This window comes from Budorcas taxicolor, chromosome 1 (genome assembly GCF_023091745.1).
Source record: "Budorcas taxicolor isolate Tak-1 chromosome 1, Takin1.1, whole genome shotgun sequence".
NCBI classification, from domain to species: domain Eukaryota; kingdom Metazoa; phylum Chordata; class Mammalia; order Artiodactyla; family Bovidae; genus Budorcas; species Budorcas taxicolor.
In genome coordinates, this window is record NC_068910.1 from 199,128,581 (window position 1) to 199,149,579 (window position 20,999).

Here is a 20,999-nt window from a genome sequence, read left to right on the forward strand (position 1 = left end):
AAGTGGTACTGCATTAGAATGGGCATTTTTTTTTAGCTCTCATTTAATCTTTTAATTAAGAGTAAACAGTTGCTCTCTCTATATATTTTCCCCAGTTTTATTGAGATATAATTGACACATATCACTGTATAAGTTTAAGGTGACAGTATAATGGTTTGATTTTCATACATTGTGAAATCACAATGTATGAAACTTATCACAATAAGTTTACATAGCCGCCATCATTTCATGTGGGCTTCCCCAGTGGCTCAGATGGTAAAGAATCTGCCTGCAATACAGGAGACCCAGGTTCAACCCCTGGGTTGGGAGGATCCCTGGAGAAGGAAATGGCAACCCACTCCAGTATCCTTGCTTGGAAAATCCCATGGATGGAGGAACCTGGCAGGCTACAGTCAATGGGGTTGCAGAACCAACTGAGTGACTTCACTCCATCATTTCATGTAGTGAACAATAGAGAAAGCAAAAAAAGAAAAAAAATTTTTCCATGTGATGAGAATTTAATAAATTAGGATTTACTCTCTCAACAACTCTCACATAATCATACAGTTAACATATAACATATGCCATGCATACATTATATCTGTAGTAATTATCTTGTAACTGGAAGTTTGTACCATTTGACTACCTCTCTAGGTCCTCCTCTTTCCTCACACCCGGCCTCTGATAATATCAAATCTAATCTCTTCTCTTATGATTCAAAAAAACTTTTAATTCTTGGATTCTGAAAATATGTGAGATCATAGAGTATCTCATAGTCTTTCTCTGTGTGACTTATTTCACTTAGCATAAGGCCCTCAAAGTCTACCTGGATTGTTACAAATGGTAGGATTTTCTTATTTTTTTATTTTATTGTGTGTGTATATTTTCACCACTTCTTTATCCAGAATAGACATTTTTGTAATGAAAAGTTAGCCCCATTTTAGCTTTAGTGTTTTGGTACATTTGTCAGTTCTTGCATATCCAGCTACACACTTACTTTCATGTAATTTTAAAGCCAAAGTGGACTTTAGATACAGAGTGCAGAACAGATGGTTCCTGGTCCCTAGGGAGGTGGCGCTGCCTGTACAATGGCATTTCAACTGTTAGTGCTTAAAGGCAGAATGATGGCCAAGTGTGATGGAGTCTGTGGAGCACACCAGTGCTAGTACCCACTGAGGTTTAATGCTCAGCTGATACTCAGAATGATCTCACACCCTCTCCATTTTCTTTATTATGTACATGAAAACTAACCGTTGATGTAGTTTTCTATTCTGTTTTTGACTTAAACTTAATATTGAACCAGTCTTTTTTTTGGTGGTTGTACTTCTGGCCACCCTAATCTTCCAGTTCACATTCATGATTCTTACTTTAGTATGTGATCTAATATATTTATTTATATGGTCTTCAAGCTTAGTACTGTTTGAAAAGTGTCTGCAACAGAAAACGTGTGTACTGTATCGAATGTTAATTGGTGGTACTGGCAAGAAAAGTTTCCTTTATCATATGAGGATGGAAACTATTGGTTCAGACAAGTTTCATTACTCTGAAACTCCTCAGTGCCTTTACACTCTGCTAATGTGCACTGTTAGCCTCCACAGAGGTTATGGTTTGTAGGTTTTCATAGACTTCTTAACACAGAAATCCTTTTTCAATGAGTAACTGTAATTGGCTAATATAGGCATACACTGTTGATTGATGAATATAGTGATGATTATCAAAATAGTAATGTAGCATTTATCATTTTGCAACAAATACCTTGTTACTTAGTTTAGGCAATGTTCTTTTAGAATATAAAACTTAGAAAAAATTCAGAAAATTTAATTACAATATATAAGGATTTTCATGGAAAAGAACTTCTAAAGCATCTTTTATCTCCTTTTAAATTCAGAACTTGAAGAAGTAAAAACTTCAGCCTTGGACAAAAACACTAGCAGAACTATTTGTAAGTGTTACTGTATTTTTCCATCATTAGGGATGAAAAATAATTGATTGCAAATAGACTTGATTTCATGAAGCTTGGAGGTTTTGTGGTTTCCAATTTCCCAAAAGATTAAGTGATGCCATGCTATTTATTTAACTGATGTTTTGTAGAATGGTATATTTAGATGGAACTATTTTAATATTGAAAATTTTGTAAAGTAAAATTCTAAAAAACTTTTATAATCAAGAATTTATATCATCATTTCAGGTGGCCATAATTAAAGTATGAATATGAAATATGTGTAAGATCTTCATCTGTTTAACAGAAAGTTAGAAAATCTAATTCATGGCCTGGATGCAGCTCTCAGCTAGTTTCATCCAGGCGAAAATATGAGCTGAAAGATCCACGTTGTGTAAACCTACAGAGCAGAAACGCAGCATAGGTTTTTATTTTTTGGTAATGGTTCCGTAAGATTGTATAACTTAGACTTCTTTTTCCTTTTCTGATATGGGTGCATTCTTAAGTCTTACTCTTCCTGAAGCCATTTTAATAGCAGCATCTTAACATGTTGTTAGATTCTCTTTATGGAAGTAAACTAAAAACAACTGGGGCAGAGAAATTCAAAAATAGAGAAGTCAAGGGAATGTCTTGATAAATCCCCATGTGACCATCACCCTCCTTAGTAATCATCAACATTTGCCAGTCCTGTACTGTTGATTCCTTCGTCTTTCAGACAGGTGGGTAGGTAGGGAAGGGTAGAATTTTTTAAAGCACATCCTAGGCATCATGCCATTTCACCTATAAATGTTTCAGTGTAAAGAACTTTTTAAAAGCCATTAGTTATTGGAGAAGGAAATGGCAACCCACTCCAGTGTTCTTGCCTGGAGAACCCCAGGGACGGGGGAGCTTGATGGGCTGTCGTCTCTGGGGTCACACAGAGTCGGATGCGACTGAAGTGACTTAGCAGCAGCAGCAGCAGCAGTCAACAAGCCACAATCATCTAACACCTCTTGTATTTGATTTATCACGTGTAACAAAACTAACTCCTTAATGTCTTCTAGTAGCTAATCCATGCTCCCGTTAACCTGATTGTCTCAAAGCTGTCTGTGTGTAGTTTCTTCCCCGAATCAGGATCCAGATGAAGCAAACTTACACTGTATGTGGTTGACATGGATTATATTAATCAGAAACCACCCCTTTCCCTTCACTGTCATTTATTTGTTGAAGAACTTGACTCATTTGTCTCATAGAATTTTCTACATCTGCATTTTAATGGTGCCATTTAACATGTTTTTCTCTCTTCTAAACTGGTAGTTAGATTTTGTACTTGGTTAAATTGAATAGTTCTGGATATTTCAAAGCATACCATTTTTAAAGAGAAATAATATGAGATTTATCTGCCTTTTAAAAATATTTCATTTGGATTTGTCTTTGAGAAGAAATTAAACTATTTTTTAAAATATCACTGCTCCCCAAGCTTACTTTTAAAATTCTGGTGATTTTATCCATTCCTTTTATGCTTAGGATTATTATTTCTGACGGGGAGAATAGAGTGTTGTATATCCTTGGTCTCTTCCTTGCTTCCTCTCTCCTCCCTTCCCTTTCTTTGTTTTCATCTACCTAACATTTACCAAGACGCTATGACATGCCAGGTGGTATGATTGAGGCAGAAGATTAAACCTTGAATGAAACAGACTTTGTAAGCTCCCTCGGGCTTCTAATGCACCAGAGGAAATGGATAGGCAATAAGCAGTGATAACAATATCCTGTGGCAAGCTGTGGCATGGCAAGCACAAGGTGCTTTGGGACCCTGAGGAGAAGGGTATGTAATCTCCTGTGAGGAAATGTGGGGCAGCTTCCTGAGGAAAAATGGCGTCTCATCTGAGACCCGAAGGGTGACCAGGTGGTAGCAGGTAACATGTCAATGAGGGGATGGGAACAGTGCATACACTAGTCTGGAATTAAAGGTGATCAGGCAGGGTGCATTTGGGCATGTGCCCAGCAGAGCAGCATCCTCTCCTCTGCCCTGGAATGTGCTGAGATGGATGCTGCCAACATCAACCTTTGGAACCTTTCTTTCCCAGCCCTTCAATATTGAATGACCCCTAGTGTTCTGAAGGAAAGTCCTGCTTTCATTCAGGCTGCAGGTCAAGTATAGCTGTTCTAGAAGCCATTTGGTCTCTCTGCATCAGTCTGTACTGGTTCATTATTTGTTGATTCAAAGTTTAAATTTTAGAAAGCAATCTTAAAATAAGTTTTTGAAAGCTGTCGCTTTTATATCTTTTGTCCTGACGTATTCCCATAACTCTGCATTTGTCTGTCAGTTTGACATCTCCACATAGACATGTACAGGTGCTCTTGGACAAAACAAAACTCTTAATTCTCTCTTTCCCCAACCTGCTTCTTTTTCCTCTTTATAAAGGTACCTTTTCCACCTAATTCTTTAAGCCAAAGCTTTGATTCCTCTTTTTCTTTCTATCCTGGCGTAATCCCTTTAGCAAACTCTGTTGACCCTGCTTCCCAATCCATGAACTTCTTACCTTCCCCGTAACATCCTTGTCCAAGCCATGGCCGTTTCTTTCTGGGCATGTTCTTGCTTCTGCTCTTGCTCTTCCCCACAGTATTCTTTATATAGCATGCAGAGTCATCTTTGTTTTTTTCAACTTTCGTTATGTGTGTCATTCCTTTGCTTGAAGGCTTGAAGTGACTTCCCATATCATTTAGGATGAAACTCAAATTCTTCAGTAGAATGCTGATGTGAGTATTCATTAATCTTCAGTTACACCAGTTCCAGTTACATCATTTCTATTCCGTTCTGCTTGCTCTTAATCATGTGGATCTTTGGTTCTGCGTCTTTCTCTGTTGCTCCTGTGTGTATGTGAGCACTCTGTTGCTGAGGCTTTCTTTTTGAATAACATTAAGATGAATATTATTTCATGAGTAAAGTCTTGTTTTCCTGCTTTTATTTTTAAAAACAGATGAGCAAAATATTTTCTTTTAACTCTCAAGAGAAAAAGATGAAAAACGTTGTTTGTTTTACCTCGTGGGTTGCCCTGCTGTGTATTCCTCCCCCTTTGAGGAGTGGTGACTGGCAAAATAGATGTCTCATCTCTCACACCAGACGCCACTGTTGAGGAAGGGTCTGTAGAGCTTGCTGTCCAGTATGGTAATTACTAGCCATATGTGAGTATTTAAATTAATGAAAATGAAATAGAATTAAAACTTCAGTTCTTTCATTGTACTAGCTACGTTTCAAGTGCTTACTAGCCACAGGTGGCTGGTGGCTACTGTACTGCATGGCGTGCTGCAGAGCATTTCCCTGTTGGACAGCATGACTGTAGATAGATGGTTTATGATGTGTATGCCACTTGTGAATTGTGCTAATTAACCAAAAGTCCAATTTAAAAACCCTTTTTTAAACTACAACAAAAACACTTTTTAAATTGTATGAATTTATAGCAACACACTACTGGTAACCGATCTTATCAAAAAATGGACACGTGAAATGAAGATCTCTTTTACAAAGAACAGGATACTCATGGTGTATATTGGGTTACAAAGCAATTGATGACATTTGTTTCAAAAGCTTAATGTGCTGTTCATTTTTATTTCAGATGATCCTGTACATGCAGCTCCAACCACTTCTACGCGTGTGTTTTATATCAGCGTAGGAGTTTGCTGTGCAGTAATATTTCTTGTAGCAATAATATTAGCTGTTTTGCACCTTCATAGTATGAAAAGGATTGAACTGGATGACAGGTATTGTACATCTTTGGGGAAAGGAAAAAAATAAAAGCAGTTATTTGCATATACATGGGAGCCTACCCACACCCATGCACAGTGGTGCACAGTGGTGCAGGGGAAGAAGGGAAGGTGATTAAGCACTGGCCAAAGGAAAAATACCATCTTTGTGTTTCTCTGTAGTTTTATTTTAAAAAATTTGTGAGGTCAGAAATACAGTTTATTATTTGGTGAAAAAGTAGAGATCAATTTGTTTTTCTATCCCCTTTGACATGAATGTCTTCTAGACTTATAGTGCCTTTTTGAAATAGCCCTTCTTTTTCCTTCTCGCTTGTCCCTCCATCATTATCTGTCCATTTGTCCATTCATCCATCCAGTTTAACATTTACTGAGAACCTGCTATGATTTAAATCATAGTTCTCAACCTGGTTGCCTATTAGAGTCATGGGTAAACTTTTAAAATATATCAACACCCCTTCCAAAAATTCTGATGTTATTGGTCTAGGGTGGTGGTTGGGCATTCAGTATTTTATTTTTTTAATTAAAGCTTCGCTGGTGACTCTAATGTGTAGCTTTGAGATACACTGGTAGATACTATGCTAAGTGCTAGGAATAAAACAATAAATGATGTACTATCATGGCTTCAAGTATTTAATCTTTGACATTAAACATATTTATAAAAGTTTATAAATTTGATGATATGTATTAGAGTGTGGGAATATAGCAGCTTGTCCCAGCCTGGGTGAGTCAGGATGACTAGAAGTACATTGTAGACAGGATAGGGTGAGAGGTAGAGATGAAATGATAGATGAGTTTATTTTCTTAGTCCACAGTTCTCGTTTCCCTCCTTAGTGATTCCCGCTTGCTGACTGAAGACATTCTCAGCTTCGTGACTTGGCTTTCAAGGTGTCCTCCTTTAAAGTGTGGAGATAAGCACCCCTTCCTCTTTGAACTTGCCTCTTATGCTCCAGTCAAATAATTACTTCTTCCTCACCTTTGCTCTACTCTTTGCCCTCCAGGACTTTTGTTCATGCCTTCTTTTGTTCCCTATATTTGCCATGGATTCAAACCCTCTCCATTCTTCACATCTCAACTCCATTGCCATCTCTTTCATGAAGTCTTTTTTGAGCCCCCCAGCTGTCAGTTTCTCCCTCTTCTTTTTGTCTCTCTTTCCTTCCCTGTTTCTCTTTTTCTCTCTGTTTGGTAGCAGTTACTGTACCTTTTCCCTATGTACTTGTCTTTCCTGCTCGAATGTAAGCTTTTTCCAGTTAGGAAGCATTGCATCTTACTGCTGACTCCCCCAGTCCTATGTGGTGTCATACATATAGTGAGTAAGCATATGTCCGGCAGAAACAGCACAAGGGAATGGGGGAGGCTGGTTGGATTAATTCCTGCCCCTAAGTATTCTCTGTCCCCTCGGTTACACTTTTTTTATCTGAGCAGAGAAAGAAGAGAAAGGAGGTCAGAGTAAGAAAAGAAACAAATGGGTGAGGTGTTGCAGAATATGTTTTGTGTGTATGATTGCATTCATTAGATTTGGGTTTTGTAGAGAAAGAGCTAAGGAGGTCGTGAGGTAACAGGAACATTTTGATGGGACTCTTGAGAGAGGATATGGCAGAGTTAAAGGTCACTGGGAGGCACAGCATTTCAGAGTTAGTCTTGATAAACACATTCTTCTTGAGGGTTTGCTTGTGTGTGAGGGCTCTGAACCATGTACAGCCAGGTCAGAGTTGTACAAAAACTTAAGAATTTGTGGGGCTTATACCTTTGCTGCTGAAATAATTCGTTACCACCCATTGCTCAGTCGGTAAAGTGTCTGCCTACAATGCAGGAGACCCGGGTTCGATCCCTGGGTTGGGAAGATCCCCCGGAGAAGGAAATGGCAACCCACTCCAGTATTCTTGCCTGGAAAATCCCATGGACAGAGGAGCCCAGTAGGCTACAGTCCACGGGGCCGCAAAGAGTCGGACACAACTGAGCGACTTCACTCACTCACTCACCCATTAATTGGTGTTCCAGTTCTCTCTAGTTTTTTGACAAATATTTCCAGACGATGCCTGATGAGAAGCACCTTTCATCATCACTTGTTTTCAGGGTACAGCCTAGTGGTTAAGAGCATGGACTGGAGCTAGCACACCTCTGAATTCTGGTTGTGCTACTTTCTAACTTTGTGGCCCAGAGGAAGTTTTGTAGCCTCTTTATGTCTTGGTTCTCCTTATCTCTAAAGCAGAGATGATCATGGCACATACTTAGTAAGCATGTTGTTAAGTTCTAGTGAAATAAAACTGTAAGCTCTTAGAACAAGCCCTGCATATGGTAAGTGCCTTTATTAGGCTTCTTCTTTTCAGAAAGTTGCAGTGTACTGGTAGTCATGGATTGATTTCTTCTTCAACTCTTGCCTGTTCTACTGCTGCTGCTAAGTTGCTTCAGTCATGTCCGACTCTGTGTGACCCCATAGACGGCAGCCCACCAGGCTGCCCCGTCCCTGGGATTCTCTAGGCAAGAATACTGGAGTGGGTTGCCATTTCCATCTCCAATGCATGAAAGTGAAGTCGCTCAGTTGTGTCCGACTCCTAGCGACCCCATGGATTGCAGCCTACCAGGCTCCTCTGTCCCTGGGATTTTCCAGGCAAGAGTACTGGAGGGGCTTGCCATTGCCTTCTCTGCCTTTTCTACTAGCTGTTACTTATTACTTGACAGCAAGCTAATAGTGGTGACTAGAAAGTTCCCATGTAGTAATCTAATAGTATCGAGGCACTTGCTTCTCTTTGCGTTGGGGCCTGTGAGATGGCAGTGACTGCCACTTCATCAAGTGTTGTCTGCTAGCACTACACCATGCTCTGTATGTGTAGTATTTTATTTGATGCTCACAGCCACTTAGTGGGTATGATGCTGTCCTTGTTTTAAAGGTGAAGAAACAGACTTGAAGAGATTAAATAACTTCTTCAGGATTGCGCTGCTAGAACCAGAGCAGAACAACAGGAAGGCCTCATTGTTGTTGTAATGAAAGTGAAAGTGTTGGTCGCGCAGTCATGTCTGAGTCTTTGTGAGCCCGTGGACTGCAGCCCGCCAGGTTCCTCTGTCCATGGAATTCTCCAGGCAAGAATACTGGAGTGAGTTGCCATTTCCTCCTCCAGAGGATCTTCCCAACCCTGGGATCAAACTCTGGTCTCCTGCATTGCAGGCAGATTCTTTACTGTCTGAGCCATAAGGGAAGGCCAATTGTTGTAATAGATGTATTGTAATAACTCAGTATTGTAATTGTATAAAGCACTTATATTTGGTTTCCCTGATGGCTCAGACGGTAAAGAAACTGCCTGCAATGCAGGAGATTCAGGTTCAGTCCCCGGGTTGGGAAGATCCCCTGGAGAAGGGAATGGCTACCCACTCCAGTATTCTTGCCTGGAGAATTGCATGAACAGAGGAGCCTGGCAGGCTACAGTCTGTGGGATCGCAAAGGGTCAGACACAACTGAGCAATTAACACTTTCACTTCTTTTTTCACTTGTTATATGCCAGGCACTGTTCCACGTGCTTTACATCCATTAATTCCCTCAGTCTTGACAACAGCCCTGTAAGGTTTGATGGAACCCATGGCTCCACGGAATTCCTTGCACAGGGATGGTAGAGAGTTTTTCCATTCCTGACACTCGGGAGCCAGAGTCCTGTTCTACACAGCTTTTTTAGAGGCAGAGACCAAAACTGCGTAAGGGGGTGCTCATGCCAAGGAATTTGGAGCCCGTGTGTGTGACTTGCCCTCTCCTGACAGTACAAGCTCATCTTTTCCATCTCTGCTGTGCCCGGGGAGTGTGTTCTGGAGAAGCAGAGCTTCTGTGAAGCCTTTGCACAGAGGGACTGGCCTCTGCTCTGTCTGCCCCATAGTCTCTCCCTGTTGGCTGTTGAATATAGGAGAACTCATGCCTTTGTGGGTTGCTTGAATTTGTCGTTTGACAATATCTTCATTTTCCATTATCTCGTTACTGGCGACAAGGCCATTTTATTTCCCTTTATTCATTTCTGTGTCTGGTGTCTAATGGCTATCGTTGAATGAATATTTCATGAAGAATTTCTTGAAGGAGGGATTAGTGGAGAGAGGCAGGAATCATTCTATTAGAGCAGTAATTCTTTGCCTCTTTTGATACATATCAATAGCTCATATCGGAAGCAACCATTCTGTGTGCTTTATAGCTTTCTATATGAAGAAAGTGTGTTTTTCTCTGTTTATTGATTGATCCAATAAGTGTTAGTTGAGCTCTCAGTAAGGCTCAGTTGGGCCCACTTGAGGCCTCTTGGGCCAGGCCCTGGCTTTAGTGTTGGGGAGGAAGGAGTGAACAAACAGGTACTTCTCCTGCTTTCATGGAGTTTATAGTCTGCTGTAACAAATATTAAACCAGAAATCCTGCTAAAATGTAGGCTTCACGAAAGTAGGGATCTTTGTTTATTGTGTTCACTACTGTATCGCCAGCACTTGGCACAGTATCTGGCATATAATAGACACTTAGTAAATAGTGTTGAATTAATAAATGAATTAGATATATAAATATAAATTATAACAAGTGCTCTGAAGGAAAATGATGATCTTTGCCCTAAATTCTAACTTTAACTCTATAGCAGAGTTCATATCTGCGCATCTTACTTGCTTATGAAAGTTAAATGAGATAATTTATTTAGACTGGTATTAAACTATTAAGTGCAAGCAAGTGTACATTTTTATCTCACCTTTTATCTCATGTGCTATAGCTATGTAAATATTGATTTTAATAGGTAACAAGGGTTGATCCTCAAATGCTCCATCTTTCTCTCATAAATCTGGAATTTCAAAGGTTTGTTCTGGCCGCTTGACATAGTGCTTTGCTCATTATTCAGTTCAGTTCAGTCGCTGTCGTGTCTGACTCTTTGCGACCTGCAAATGAATCGCAGCACGCCAGGCCTCCCTGTCCATCACCAGCTCCCGGAGTTCACTCAGACTCATGTCCATCGAGTCGGTGATGCCATCCAGCCATCTCATCCTCTGTCATCCCCTTCTCCTCCTGCCCCCAATCCCTCCCAGCATCAGTCTTTTCCAATGAGTCAACTCTTTGCATGAAGTGGCCAAAGTACTGGAGTTTCAGCTTTAGCATCATTCCTTCCAAAGAACACCCAGAGCTGATCTCCTTTAGAATGGACTGGTTGGATCTCCTTGTAGTCCAAGGGACTCTCAAGAGTCTTCTCCAACACCACAGTTCAAAAGCATCAATTCTTCAGCGCTCAGCCTTCTTCACAGTCCAACTCTCACATTCATACATGACTACTGGAAAAACCATAGCCTTGACTAGACGGACCTTTGTTGGCAAAGTAATGTCTCTGCTTTTGAATATGCTATTTAGGTTGGTAATAACTTTCAGCCACTAAATATGTACATGCTCCTAACATTATTGCATGCTCAGGCTTTTCAAGAATCTGAGGTGGTACAAGAGTGCCACCTACTGTTGAACTAGTAAATACTTTGGGATCTGTGCATATTTATTCAGTCATCAGTGTTGGTTGCAGGTAATATTTAAATTGTACTTTCCACATATATTATGTAACTTGAGCCTCCCCTAGATCCTGGGATATGGGTTTTCTTAATCCCATTTTATGGGTAAGTATTTGTATTCTATTATATTCTCCATCTTTGGGAATGATAATGCTTCTCCTCCCTCCCCATTATTGAATCCTGGACTTCTACAGTTTTAATTTCTGATGTGATCTTTGAGTCATGCTCAAAACTCCAAAAACGGGTGCTCTGTGGTTCTAGGGATTAGGGATGGTAATATTAGTAATAATGAATATAAATAGTAATAATAATTTATAAATGTATATTTGAGGGCAGGCCATTGACCTAAAAGGATTATATTTTTCATGTAATTATTTTAGCAACCTTTTCAGGAGGTAGTATTGTAGTCATTTTATCCATCACGAGTTTGAGGCTCCAAAAGCACTATTTTGCCTAAGGTCATACAGCTAGTTAATAAATGGTGGTGCTGGCAGTTTTGATTTCAAGGTTATACTTTCCATCTCTTCACTGTGCTATCCTGTACCTACTATACATGTAGACCTATATAGATCAATTTTTGAGTAGCAGCTTTTTGTCATTATGTGTATTTTTAATCACTGGGCTTTGAAAATGCAGAACTATTGTGTGGGGTGTGGTCATTCAAAAGATTTCCATATTTAGGAAAGTTCGGAGTCTCTGATTGGACTCTGCCGATCCTACAGCTAAGGGAGACATGGAAAGTATCCCTTCCTTCTTGAGGGTATGACATCTTGCCTTTGATTTCACACTTCATGCTGAATTTCTATGCTTTACTTTTCCACTGCTGCAGAATTACTAGACTTGAGGCAGTGTAATTAGAATGTGGTCGAGGGTGACTTGGGATAAGGTGGTTGTCCACTGACAAAATGAAAGGACATTGATTTGTAGTAATCTCGAGTATGAAGTTGTTTGAGCCTACCATCTTCTGGGTCTCTTGATTGCTTAAAAACTGTGGCATAATAAAATGCTTCAAGTGCTAATGATTTCTAATAGATTCTATAAATTCCCAAAAGGTGGGATTAGGGAAGTAGAAGAAGCAAAATGTATTCAATTAAACAGACTTGAACCCGGTAGGATATCCTTTCCCAAGTTTTGAGCATGTTTGATTTGCTTTCATATGCCATCATCTGTAGGCCATTTGGTTATGGACCATCATTAACAGAATCCTGTCTTTATACTCCTTATCTTAAAAGCGATCTAAATTGAGTGGCATGAGTTCTTAACTAAGTATTGGTCCACAGTTCCCTAATATATTGTATGAGGTTCAAGACTGCTATCTATGGTATTTGAAGAATGCTACATTTTGTGAATGACTTTGATATGATGAATCACCTGATGATTGTGGAGGTAGAAACGAAAGAAAAAGAACAGAGCTCTGCATTATGAAGTAGAGTAAAATTTCAGTATGAAACATTTGTGATGGAGATCCATGCATTATTGTGATCTCTGTTAAGGTTTTAAGCTGGTTGTAATGGCTCCATGCATTTTATATGTATTGAAAAAGGAAATTTCTCATTGAAGCTGACTTGCCAAGTGTTTCTCTTTTAAAAATTATTTGCAGCATCAGTGCCAGCAGTAGTTCCCAAGGGCTGTCTCAGCCGTCTACCCAGACGACTCAGTATCTGAGAGCCGACACACCCAACAATGCAACTCCTATTACCAGTAAGAGTTAATTTAATTCTAAAAGTTAAAGATGATTTACTAAAATTGTTTATGGTCTGTTCTTGGTCCTGTCTGTCTTGTCCTTGGTTAATTACTTATGGGACATATGCTGTGCTACATTCATAGAATCTAACATGTACAGAATTAGGCTTAAACTTTTGTCTTCTAGAACATTGAATGAAACATTCCAAAATTAGAGTATTAAAATTTTAGGTTTAGTTGTTAGAATTAGTTTTAGGGAGGTTTCTAGAGATTATGTTAAAAGGGCTACTGAATCACTTCTGTACAAATTCAAAAGGAGGATTTTCAAATAGTTAGAATAAGCCACTGAGCTGTATGAAGACAGAGACTTGGATTTTAATGAATTATTTGGTCTCATGGGCTGTGGTAAGGACTTTACATTGTTTTCTGATCATGATGGTAAACTAGCTGCCATTGGAGATCTAATTTCCTTTATTTTGAACAGGATTTTAATTAAAGTTTTTATACTGTAGCTGTTCAGGGGAAAATAATCACTCTTGGAGTATAATTTAGACATAATGAGGATTGAGAAACGTCATTCACCAAACAAGAAACAACACAATCATCAGGATAGACAGTGGGCCACAAGTCAGGACTCAACTCACTGGTGTCATTGATTAATTAGGTTCTTGTAGGCAAGTTACCTTTTTCTCCCTTGGACTGACATTTACTTTCTAGTAAACTAAAATTAAGAATATCTGTTCTTGGACTTCTCTTGTGGTCCAGTGGTTAAGAATCTGCCTGCCAGTACAGGGGACACAGGTTTGATCCCTGGACTGGGAAGATCCTGCAGGCTACAAAGCAGCTAAGCCTGTGGACCACAACTACTGAGCCTGCATGCTGCTAAATACTGAAGCCCGTGCGCCTTAGAGCCTGTACTCCGCAACCAGAGACGCCCCCACAGTGAGAAGCCATGCACTGCGTCTAGAGAGCAGCTCAGCTAGAGACAAGGCCAGGCACAGCAATCAGGACCCAGCACAGCCCCCAGATAAACAGATGATCCTAGGAGTGAATGCAAAATGCAAAGTCAATTTAAAAAAATGATAAACAACATTATTTAAAAGATAAGACTATCTGTTCTTCACCCAGTGCCCTCCTATGGTCTTTCAGTATTGTTTCTCATTAAGAAGAATCAGGATTCTTTGGAGAAATGGACGATCTTAGGACTGGGTCAGGAATAAGTAAGATAACCTGGGATATTTGTTGAGCCCAAAATCAAGGAAACTACTAAAGACAAGAGCTTTCCAAAATGGAACCATTGAGCATCAAAAAGAATAATGACTGCAGTAGATTGAAGTGATATAAATGTGAAATGTAGAAATGTGTAAAAATCCACAGATTTGTAGTGATACTTTTTTTTAAAAAAAGTTCCTTATGGAAGTTAACTGAGGCACCAATAATACCTTACTCTGACAGCTGAGCATGAACTGTTTTGCACTAACCAGATAGTGCTGGCTTGTGAAGGGAACATTTTTTTTTTTTAACAGAAAAGTCCCAGCTAATAAATGCAGAAGGAATGATAGACTCAGAATATCATACCTGCATCCCCTAATAAAATACTTGATTCAGTAAAAGATTGTCCATGTTTTAAACTATATGAACAGAGGGAGGGTAGGGAGCTTTACCATTTGAGGGATCATAGTGTTACTGCCTGAATCCGCTACTGGAACTTAGCGTCATTAAAAGTAGGATAGCTAGGTAGTTTGTATTCCCAGGTGGAATATTCTTGTCTTCTTCCCCCACAGAGAGTTAACCTGGATCTAATTAAGGCTATAAGACTGACTTTCAGTTTACAAGGATAGAGGAACGAGTTAGATGACACTAGAAGAGTCAGATGCTGGACTTTCTCCAGGGTAGTTGATCTAGTTTCTTTAGTAAGATGTGGCAAGAAAAACGAAAGGGGAAAGAAGCGGGCATTGTAGCTTAAAAGAAATCTAAGACAAATCATAGCAGCAGTTAACATCTCCACCAAGGAAAGAAAGATGTATGTCCCTCAGGATATAAAATGATAGATGTGAGGGTAGTTCAGATTATTCCTAAGAAACACATCATTGCTTTAAATGTTTAGCTTTGCTCATTGGAGTCATTTCTTGATTGTGGATATAACCTTAAAGAGGTAGATAAGCAAATCATTATATATGCTAAAAGCAAAACGCACTTTAAAAAGTCAGTGGAAGTACAGTTATTTTTTGACAGATTTTCAAGTTTACCACCAATAAGTTTACTTGTTTTTGTAGACATTGCCTTAAGGAGATAGATACTTCATTTCTTAAGCATGATACAAAATAAATAGTGTTTTTTAAAAAAAGCCCAACAGAAATATATTTGCCTGTAAATAAAAAAAGTGAAAGGAGCAGAAAAAAATACTTGAAGATAAAGGAGTCAAGAGTTTTCAAAAATAACAAAACACAGTAGTATACAGAGGGAAGAAACTCAGAGAACTCCAGGAAGGATTAAACACTCATATGTACTAGACATACACACACACCTAGATGTATCATGGTCAAATTGCTGATCAGTGGGATCAGGTTTTGTCATCCTAATGCATCCTTTTTATAGTAAAGTTTTTCAAAGCTTGTCATGTAGTTCTTCCAGCAGCCACTGATAATCATTGTCTGAGTCCACCCTTTCTTTCGGAATTTTTCTTCCCTAAAATACCGTTCCAATTTCTGCTTGCTAATAACACTAGATCTTCCTTTTATTCTAACTTTTTTTTGTTGCAATGAGAATTTTAATTTATGGCCAGAAATTTTGTTTTGCTGTCATCATATTAAGAATGAATATGAATCAAGGGAACTGAAAAACGAATATGGATCTCACAATGGTATGACTAGGCTGTATGGATGCTAGAATGATTAAACCAATTATATATGTGTATATATATATATTTTTTTTTTTTTAAGAAAAGATATTTTTACAAACATCTCTTCATTTGAAGTTTTTTTGTTAGGAGACTATATTAGAAAATCTTTGGAGAAAAAAGCAGTTCATTCAAGGGATTAGATTAATTCCATGAGTCAAATTTTGTTTCATTTGGCAGAAAAGCAATTGAAGTGGTATTAATAAAATACTATTTTTAGTGTTTCTTGTTTTAATTCTGCATTTTAAGGTTTTGGGGTAGGTGGGAAAGTGTTTCTTTAAAATTTAGTAGGGCCTTCATAAATAATTCTCCCTGTGTGTGCCTTTTTCCTTTTTGATTCTTACCTTCATTTGTTCCTATGACTTGACTCCTGGGGTTCTAACTGAACTAGTTGATCCTGATGCCATAAGAAGGTATTTATATTTCTTGGTTTGGCTTTGTTGGCTCCTCAGGTTATCCTACTTTGCGGATAGAGAAGAACGACCTGAGAAGTGTCACTCTTTTGGAGGCAAAAGCTAAGGTGAAGGATATCGCAATATCCAGGGAGAGGATAACTCTAAAAGATGTACTCCAAGAAGGTACCTATTCTCTCAAAATCAGATTTTCAAGGAAGATTTACTGTTAGTCTAAATGTTTTTTTGTTTCAGATTTTAAGAATTTCATCTCATTTCATCCCTAAGGATAGAAAGTAGTTCAGTTCAGTTCAGTTGCTCATTCATGTCCGACTGTTAGCTACTCCATGAACCTCAGCACGCCAGGCCTCCCTGTCCATCACCAACCCCCGGAGTCCACCTAAACTCATGTCCATCGAGTCGGTGATGCCATCCAACCATTTCATCCTCTGTCTTCCCCTTCTCCTCCTGCCCTCAATTTTTCCCAACATTAGGGTCTTTTCAAATGAGTCAGCTCTTTGCATCAGGTGGCCAAAGTATTGGAGTTTCAGCTTCAAAATCAGTCCTTCCAATGAACACCCAGGACTGATCTCCTTTAAGATGGACTGGTTGGATCTCCTTGCAGTCCAAGGGACTCTCAAGAGTCTTCTCCAACATCACAATTCAAAAGCAGCAATTCTTTGGCACTCAGCTTTCTTTATAGTCCAACTCTCACATCCATACATGACCGCTGGAAAAACCATAGCCTTGACAAGACGGACCTTTGTTGGCAAAGTAATGTTTCTGCTTTTTAATATGCTGTCTATGTTGGTCATAACTTTCCTTCCAAGGAGTAAGTGTCTTTTAATTTCCTGGCTGCAGTCACCATCTGCAGTGATTTTGGAGCCCAGAAAAATAAAGTCAGCCACTGTTTGCACTGTTTTCCCCATCTATTTGCCATGAAGTGATGGGACCAGATGCCATGATCTTAGTTTTCTGAATGTTGAGTTTTAAGCCAGCTTTTTCACTCTCCTCTTTCATTTTCATCAAGAGGCTCTTTAGTTCTTCTTCACTTTCTGCCATAAGGGTGGTGTCATCTGCGTATCTGAGGTTATTGATATTTCTCCCGGCAATCTTGATTCCAGCTTGTGCTTCTTCCAGCCCAGCGTTTCTCATGATGTACTCTGCATAGAAGTTAAATAAGCAGGGTGACAATATACAGCCTTGACGTACTCCTTTTCCTATTTGGAACCAGTCTGTTGTTCCATGTCCAGTTCTAACTGTTGCTTCCTGACCTGCATATAGGTTTCTCAAGAGACAGGTCAGGTAGAAAGCAGTGCACAATTTATTTCCTCTATAAAGCTGATTTTTATTTTCCCTTTCTTTAGATTTTTAACTTGCCTTATTAAGCTTTGGTATGATTTTGATATTTTGATATTCAAGTATATTAAAGCATGATTATTAGTGTTTATCACCTTTAAAAGGATATTTCCTGTTTAGTTCTTGACCAAAGATGATCACTTGCTCACAGGCCTTTTTGAAACATTCTAAGTAATTTTCTCTGTGATGGAAAGTATAGGGGTTCCAGCAGAAGGAGATGCATCGATATTGGAGTTATGCCCAAATTCCAGTCTCAGTCCCACAGTTTATTACCTACATGACCTTAGACAAATAATTTCCTGTCTTCCGTAGCCAGTTTCCTTGTCTGTAAATATGGGCTTATGTTTTCTACTTTAGACACGAAGATTAGATGAACTGATGTACATTAAATGAAGTAGCACATGATAAGTGTTTGAGAGATAAGACCCTGCCCTTCCCTGTTTGCTGGTCCTTGCTTTCTTTTTTAAGTTTCAGGGTATTGACTGGGGACAATGCTGAAAGAAGAGGACAGAAATTAATAATAACATACTTTCCTGAACTCTTCAAGTTGTTTAATAGACAGTAGCTTTCCCCCTTCCACAACTCAGTTTGAAGTGTTTTGGGTGCATGTGAGTCATTCTGAATTCATCTATCAGTTAGAGATGCTTGTTTGTCAGTCACAGCTAAGGGAGGGGTTTGAACTGTCCCAGAGGCAAATAGTCATTAACAGAAGCAGGTTTTTTTTTGTGTTTTTGAATGTTTAAGGAGAGTCCATTTTTCTCCTTTGTCATTGCTCTGAGGCTAAGTCTAGAAATTTGTAAATGTCTCTCTGGATAGCCCATTGCTGAGCTCCAGTGCTCTTGCTGCTGCTGCTGCTGCTAAGTCGCTTCAGTCGTGTCCGACTCTGTGCGACCCCATAGACGGCAGCCCACCAGGCTCCCCTGTCCCTGGGATTCTCCAGGCAAGAACACTGGAGTGGGTTGCCATTTCCTTCTCCAGTGCATGAAGGTCAAAAGAGAAAGTGAAGTCGCTCAGTCGTGTCTGACTCTTTGCAACCCCATGGACTGCAGCCTACCAGGCTCCTCCGCCCATGGGATTTTCCAGGCAAGAGTACTGGAGTGGGGTGCCGTTGCCTTCTCCCCAGTGCTCCCAGCTGTATCATTAGTTTGTTTAGGCTATTTCAGAATGAATTCTCATAGACATTTTAAATACGTCTTTTCTAAAAGCAAGTTAAGATGTTTTGTAGTTTAAAAAGAAGGAAAATAAAGATTTGAGTCTTTCTGTGCTAGGGCTGGAGTAATGTTGATCACATTTGGCCTTGTTATGTTTAAGTTGTATTGTGCCAGAAAGTTTTGTACGTATAATTTTATGAGCATTATCATATGATCTCAGTAATTATTGTTTTTCCTTCTAGGTACTTTTGGGCGTATTTTCCATGGGATTTTAGTAGATGAGAAAGATCCAAATAAAGAAAAACAAACATTTGTGAAAACAGTTAAAGGTAGGATTTGTTCCCATCCTGTCTCCATAATGCTTTTCTGTCTAAGGTGGCTTATGCCAGTGAAATTATTTCAGATTTTCAAAGTGTGACAGACCTTTCAATAAGTCCATGTTAATTTAGCTCATACAGGCTAACTTTTAGGAGATTTGTGTTGTTCTCATTAAGGTATAGAAAATAGAAGCTAATAGTTAAGACACTATGCATTTGTTAGATGGTACTCAAAAGTGAAAGTCACTCAGTTGTGTCCGACTCTTTGAGACCACATGGACTATAGAGTCCGTGGAATTCTCCAGGCCAGAATACCTGGAGTGGGTAGCCTTTCCCTTCTCCAGGGGATGTTCCCAACCCTGGGATCTAACCCAGGTCTCCTGCATCACAGGTGGATTCTTTACCAGCTGAGTCACAAGGGAAGCCCCAGATAATACTCAGGCTTCCAGTTAAACTGCATCCACTTAACTTCTTTTTTCTTATATCTAATATTATGTTTTTCCTAGGTTCCAATGTTTGGTTTTTCCTTCTTAAAAAACATCTCAGCACACCCTATCCCCAGTACTGAGGAATTGTAAAGAAAAAGATGAACCACTGTACCTTATGAGTATAGCTGTTATTTGCCTTCCTCTCACTCCTGGTACCCCCTTTTTTTGCTGTTATGTATAATTTGCAGAAAATATCCACTTGTGTGTGTTCTATCTTGGTAGAGTTTTACAGATACAGCCATAGTTAGAATTGCTGCCCCATGAGGTATTTACATTGAAATTTTTGATAGTTGTTGCCAGATTGTTTTCTAAAAGGTAGTGCTTAGTTTATATTTTCATTAACAGAATACGTATTTTCACATGTTCACCTTTTGGAGAAATATATTGCTTAGATTTTCACTTACTGGTTTATATAAAATTTTCAGTTAGAGAGTCCCTATAAAAATATACTAGAATGTTTTTAATATGGTTTATTGCCTAATACTGGTAAATTAGCAAACCTTTTTATGATATTAAAATTTTAATGATTTATGATTGGTGTTTGTAAAAGCTTAAAAGTCCCTTGGACTGCAAGGAGATCCAACCAGTCCATCCTAAAGGAGATCAATCCTGGGTGTTCATTGGAAGGACTGATTTTGAAGCTGAAACTCCAGTACTTTGGCCACCTGATACAAAGAGCTGACTCATTTGAAAAGACCCTGACGCTGGGAAAGATTGAGGGCAGGAGGAGAAGGGGACGACAGAGGATGAGATGGTTGAATGGCATCACCAACTTGCTGGGCATGAGTTTGGGTAAACTCTGGGAGTTGGTGATGGACAGGGAGGCCTGGTGTGCTGCGGTTCATGTGGTCTCAAAGAATCGGACACAACTGAGCAACTGAACTGAACTAAAATAATTCTTAGTTGAGTCTTTTTGCTTATTTTAAGAGAAGGAAAAAATGTGGTAATTTAAAGAGTACTTAATTAAGCCTGACAGTGTCTGATGTAAGGTGAGATAACTAGAATATTTTTGAAAAGCAAATTTAACATTTCAAATGCATAAATTGAGGGCAAAACTAAATTCAGTTTTATGAGTAGGAGGTGACAATTTTATGACGTTCACAACGTTAACTTACAAGAACTTATGTGTAATGTTAATTTACAAGAACTTATGTTTCTAAATTTACTTAAAGGAATTCTTGAAAAGTACAAAGGGCTTATGTTTATCATTTCTAAAAAGTTGGATTGTACTAATCTAACCAAAAAAAATCTTAGGAATTTACCTTCTTTTAATTTAGCAAAATTGTTTAAGGATGCTACAAGCACAAATTTATACTTTTCTTTTCTAAACAAATGATTTAACTTACTGTGTTCAATATTTATTCATTCACTTCTCCTAACCGTAAAACACTATTAAAAATGGATATTTAAGTTTGGTCCCACTAGGTTTTCTGACTAGTGTTGAAGGATACTTTATCTATTACTCTTTGTAAATGTAAAATTTGAGCCCTAATTTTAATAACATCTGTCTTTTGTTACACTTTCTCCACTTTTTAAAGGAAACATTTCCCCTTAA

General features: G+C 38.8%; 1 protein-coding gene across 3 annotated transcripts in view; it reads left to right on the plus strand.

Annotated features, from left to right (window-relative positions):
* Positions 1-20,999, plus strand: part of RYK (receptor like tyrosine kinase) — a 111,884-nt gene that overhangs the window by 41,427 nt on the left and 49,458 nt on the right. For 2 of the 3 annotated variants that reach the window (XM_052638043.1, XM_052638046.1), the window contains exons 5-9: positions 1,868-1,921; positions 5,515-5,659; positions 12,756-12,856; positions 16,181-16,315; positions 18,882-18,968. In XM_052638043.1, the coding sequence (XP_052494003.1) occupies positions 1,868-1,921; positions 5,515-5,659; positions 12,756-12,856; positions 16,181-16,315; positions 18,882-18,968 (522 nt within the window). The remainder of the gene's footprint in view (positions 1-1,867; positions 1,922-5,514; positions 5,660-12,755; positions 12,857-16,180; positions 16,316-18,881; positions 18,969-20,999) is intronic. The other variant, XM_052638048.1, reaches the window with a different exon arrangement.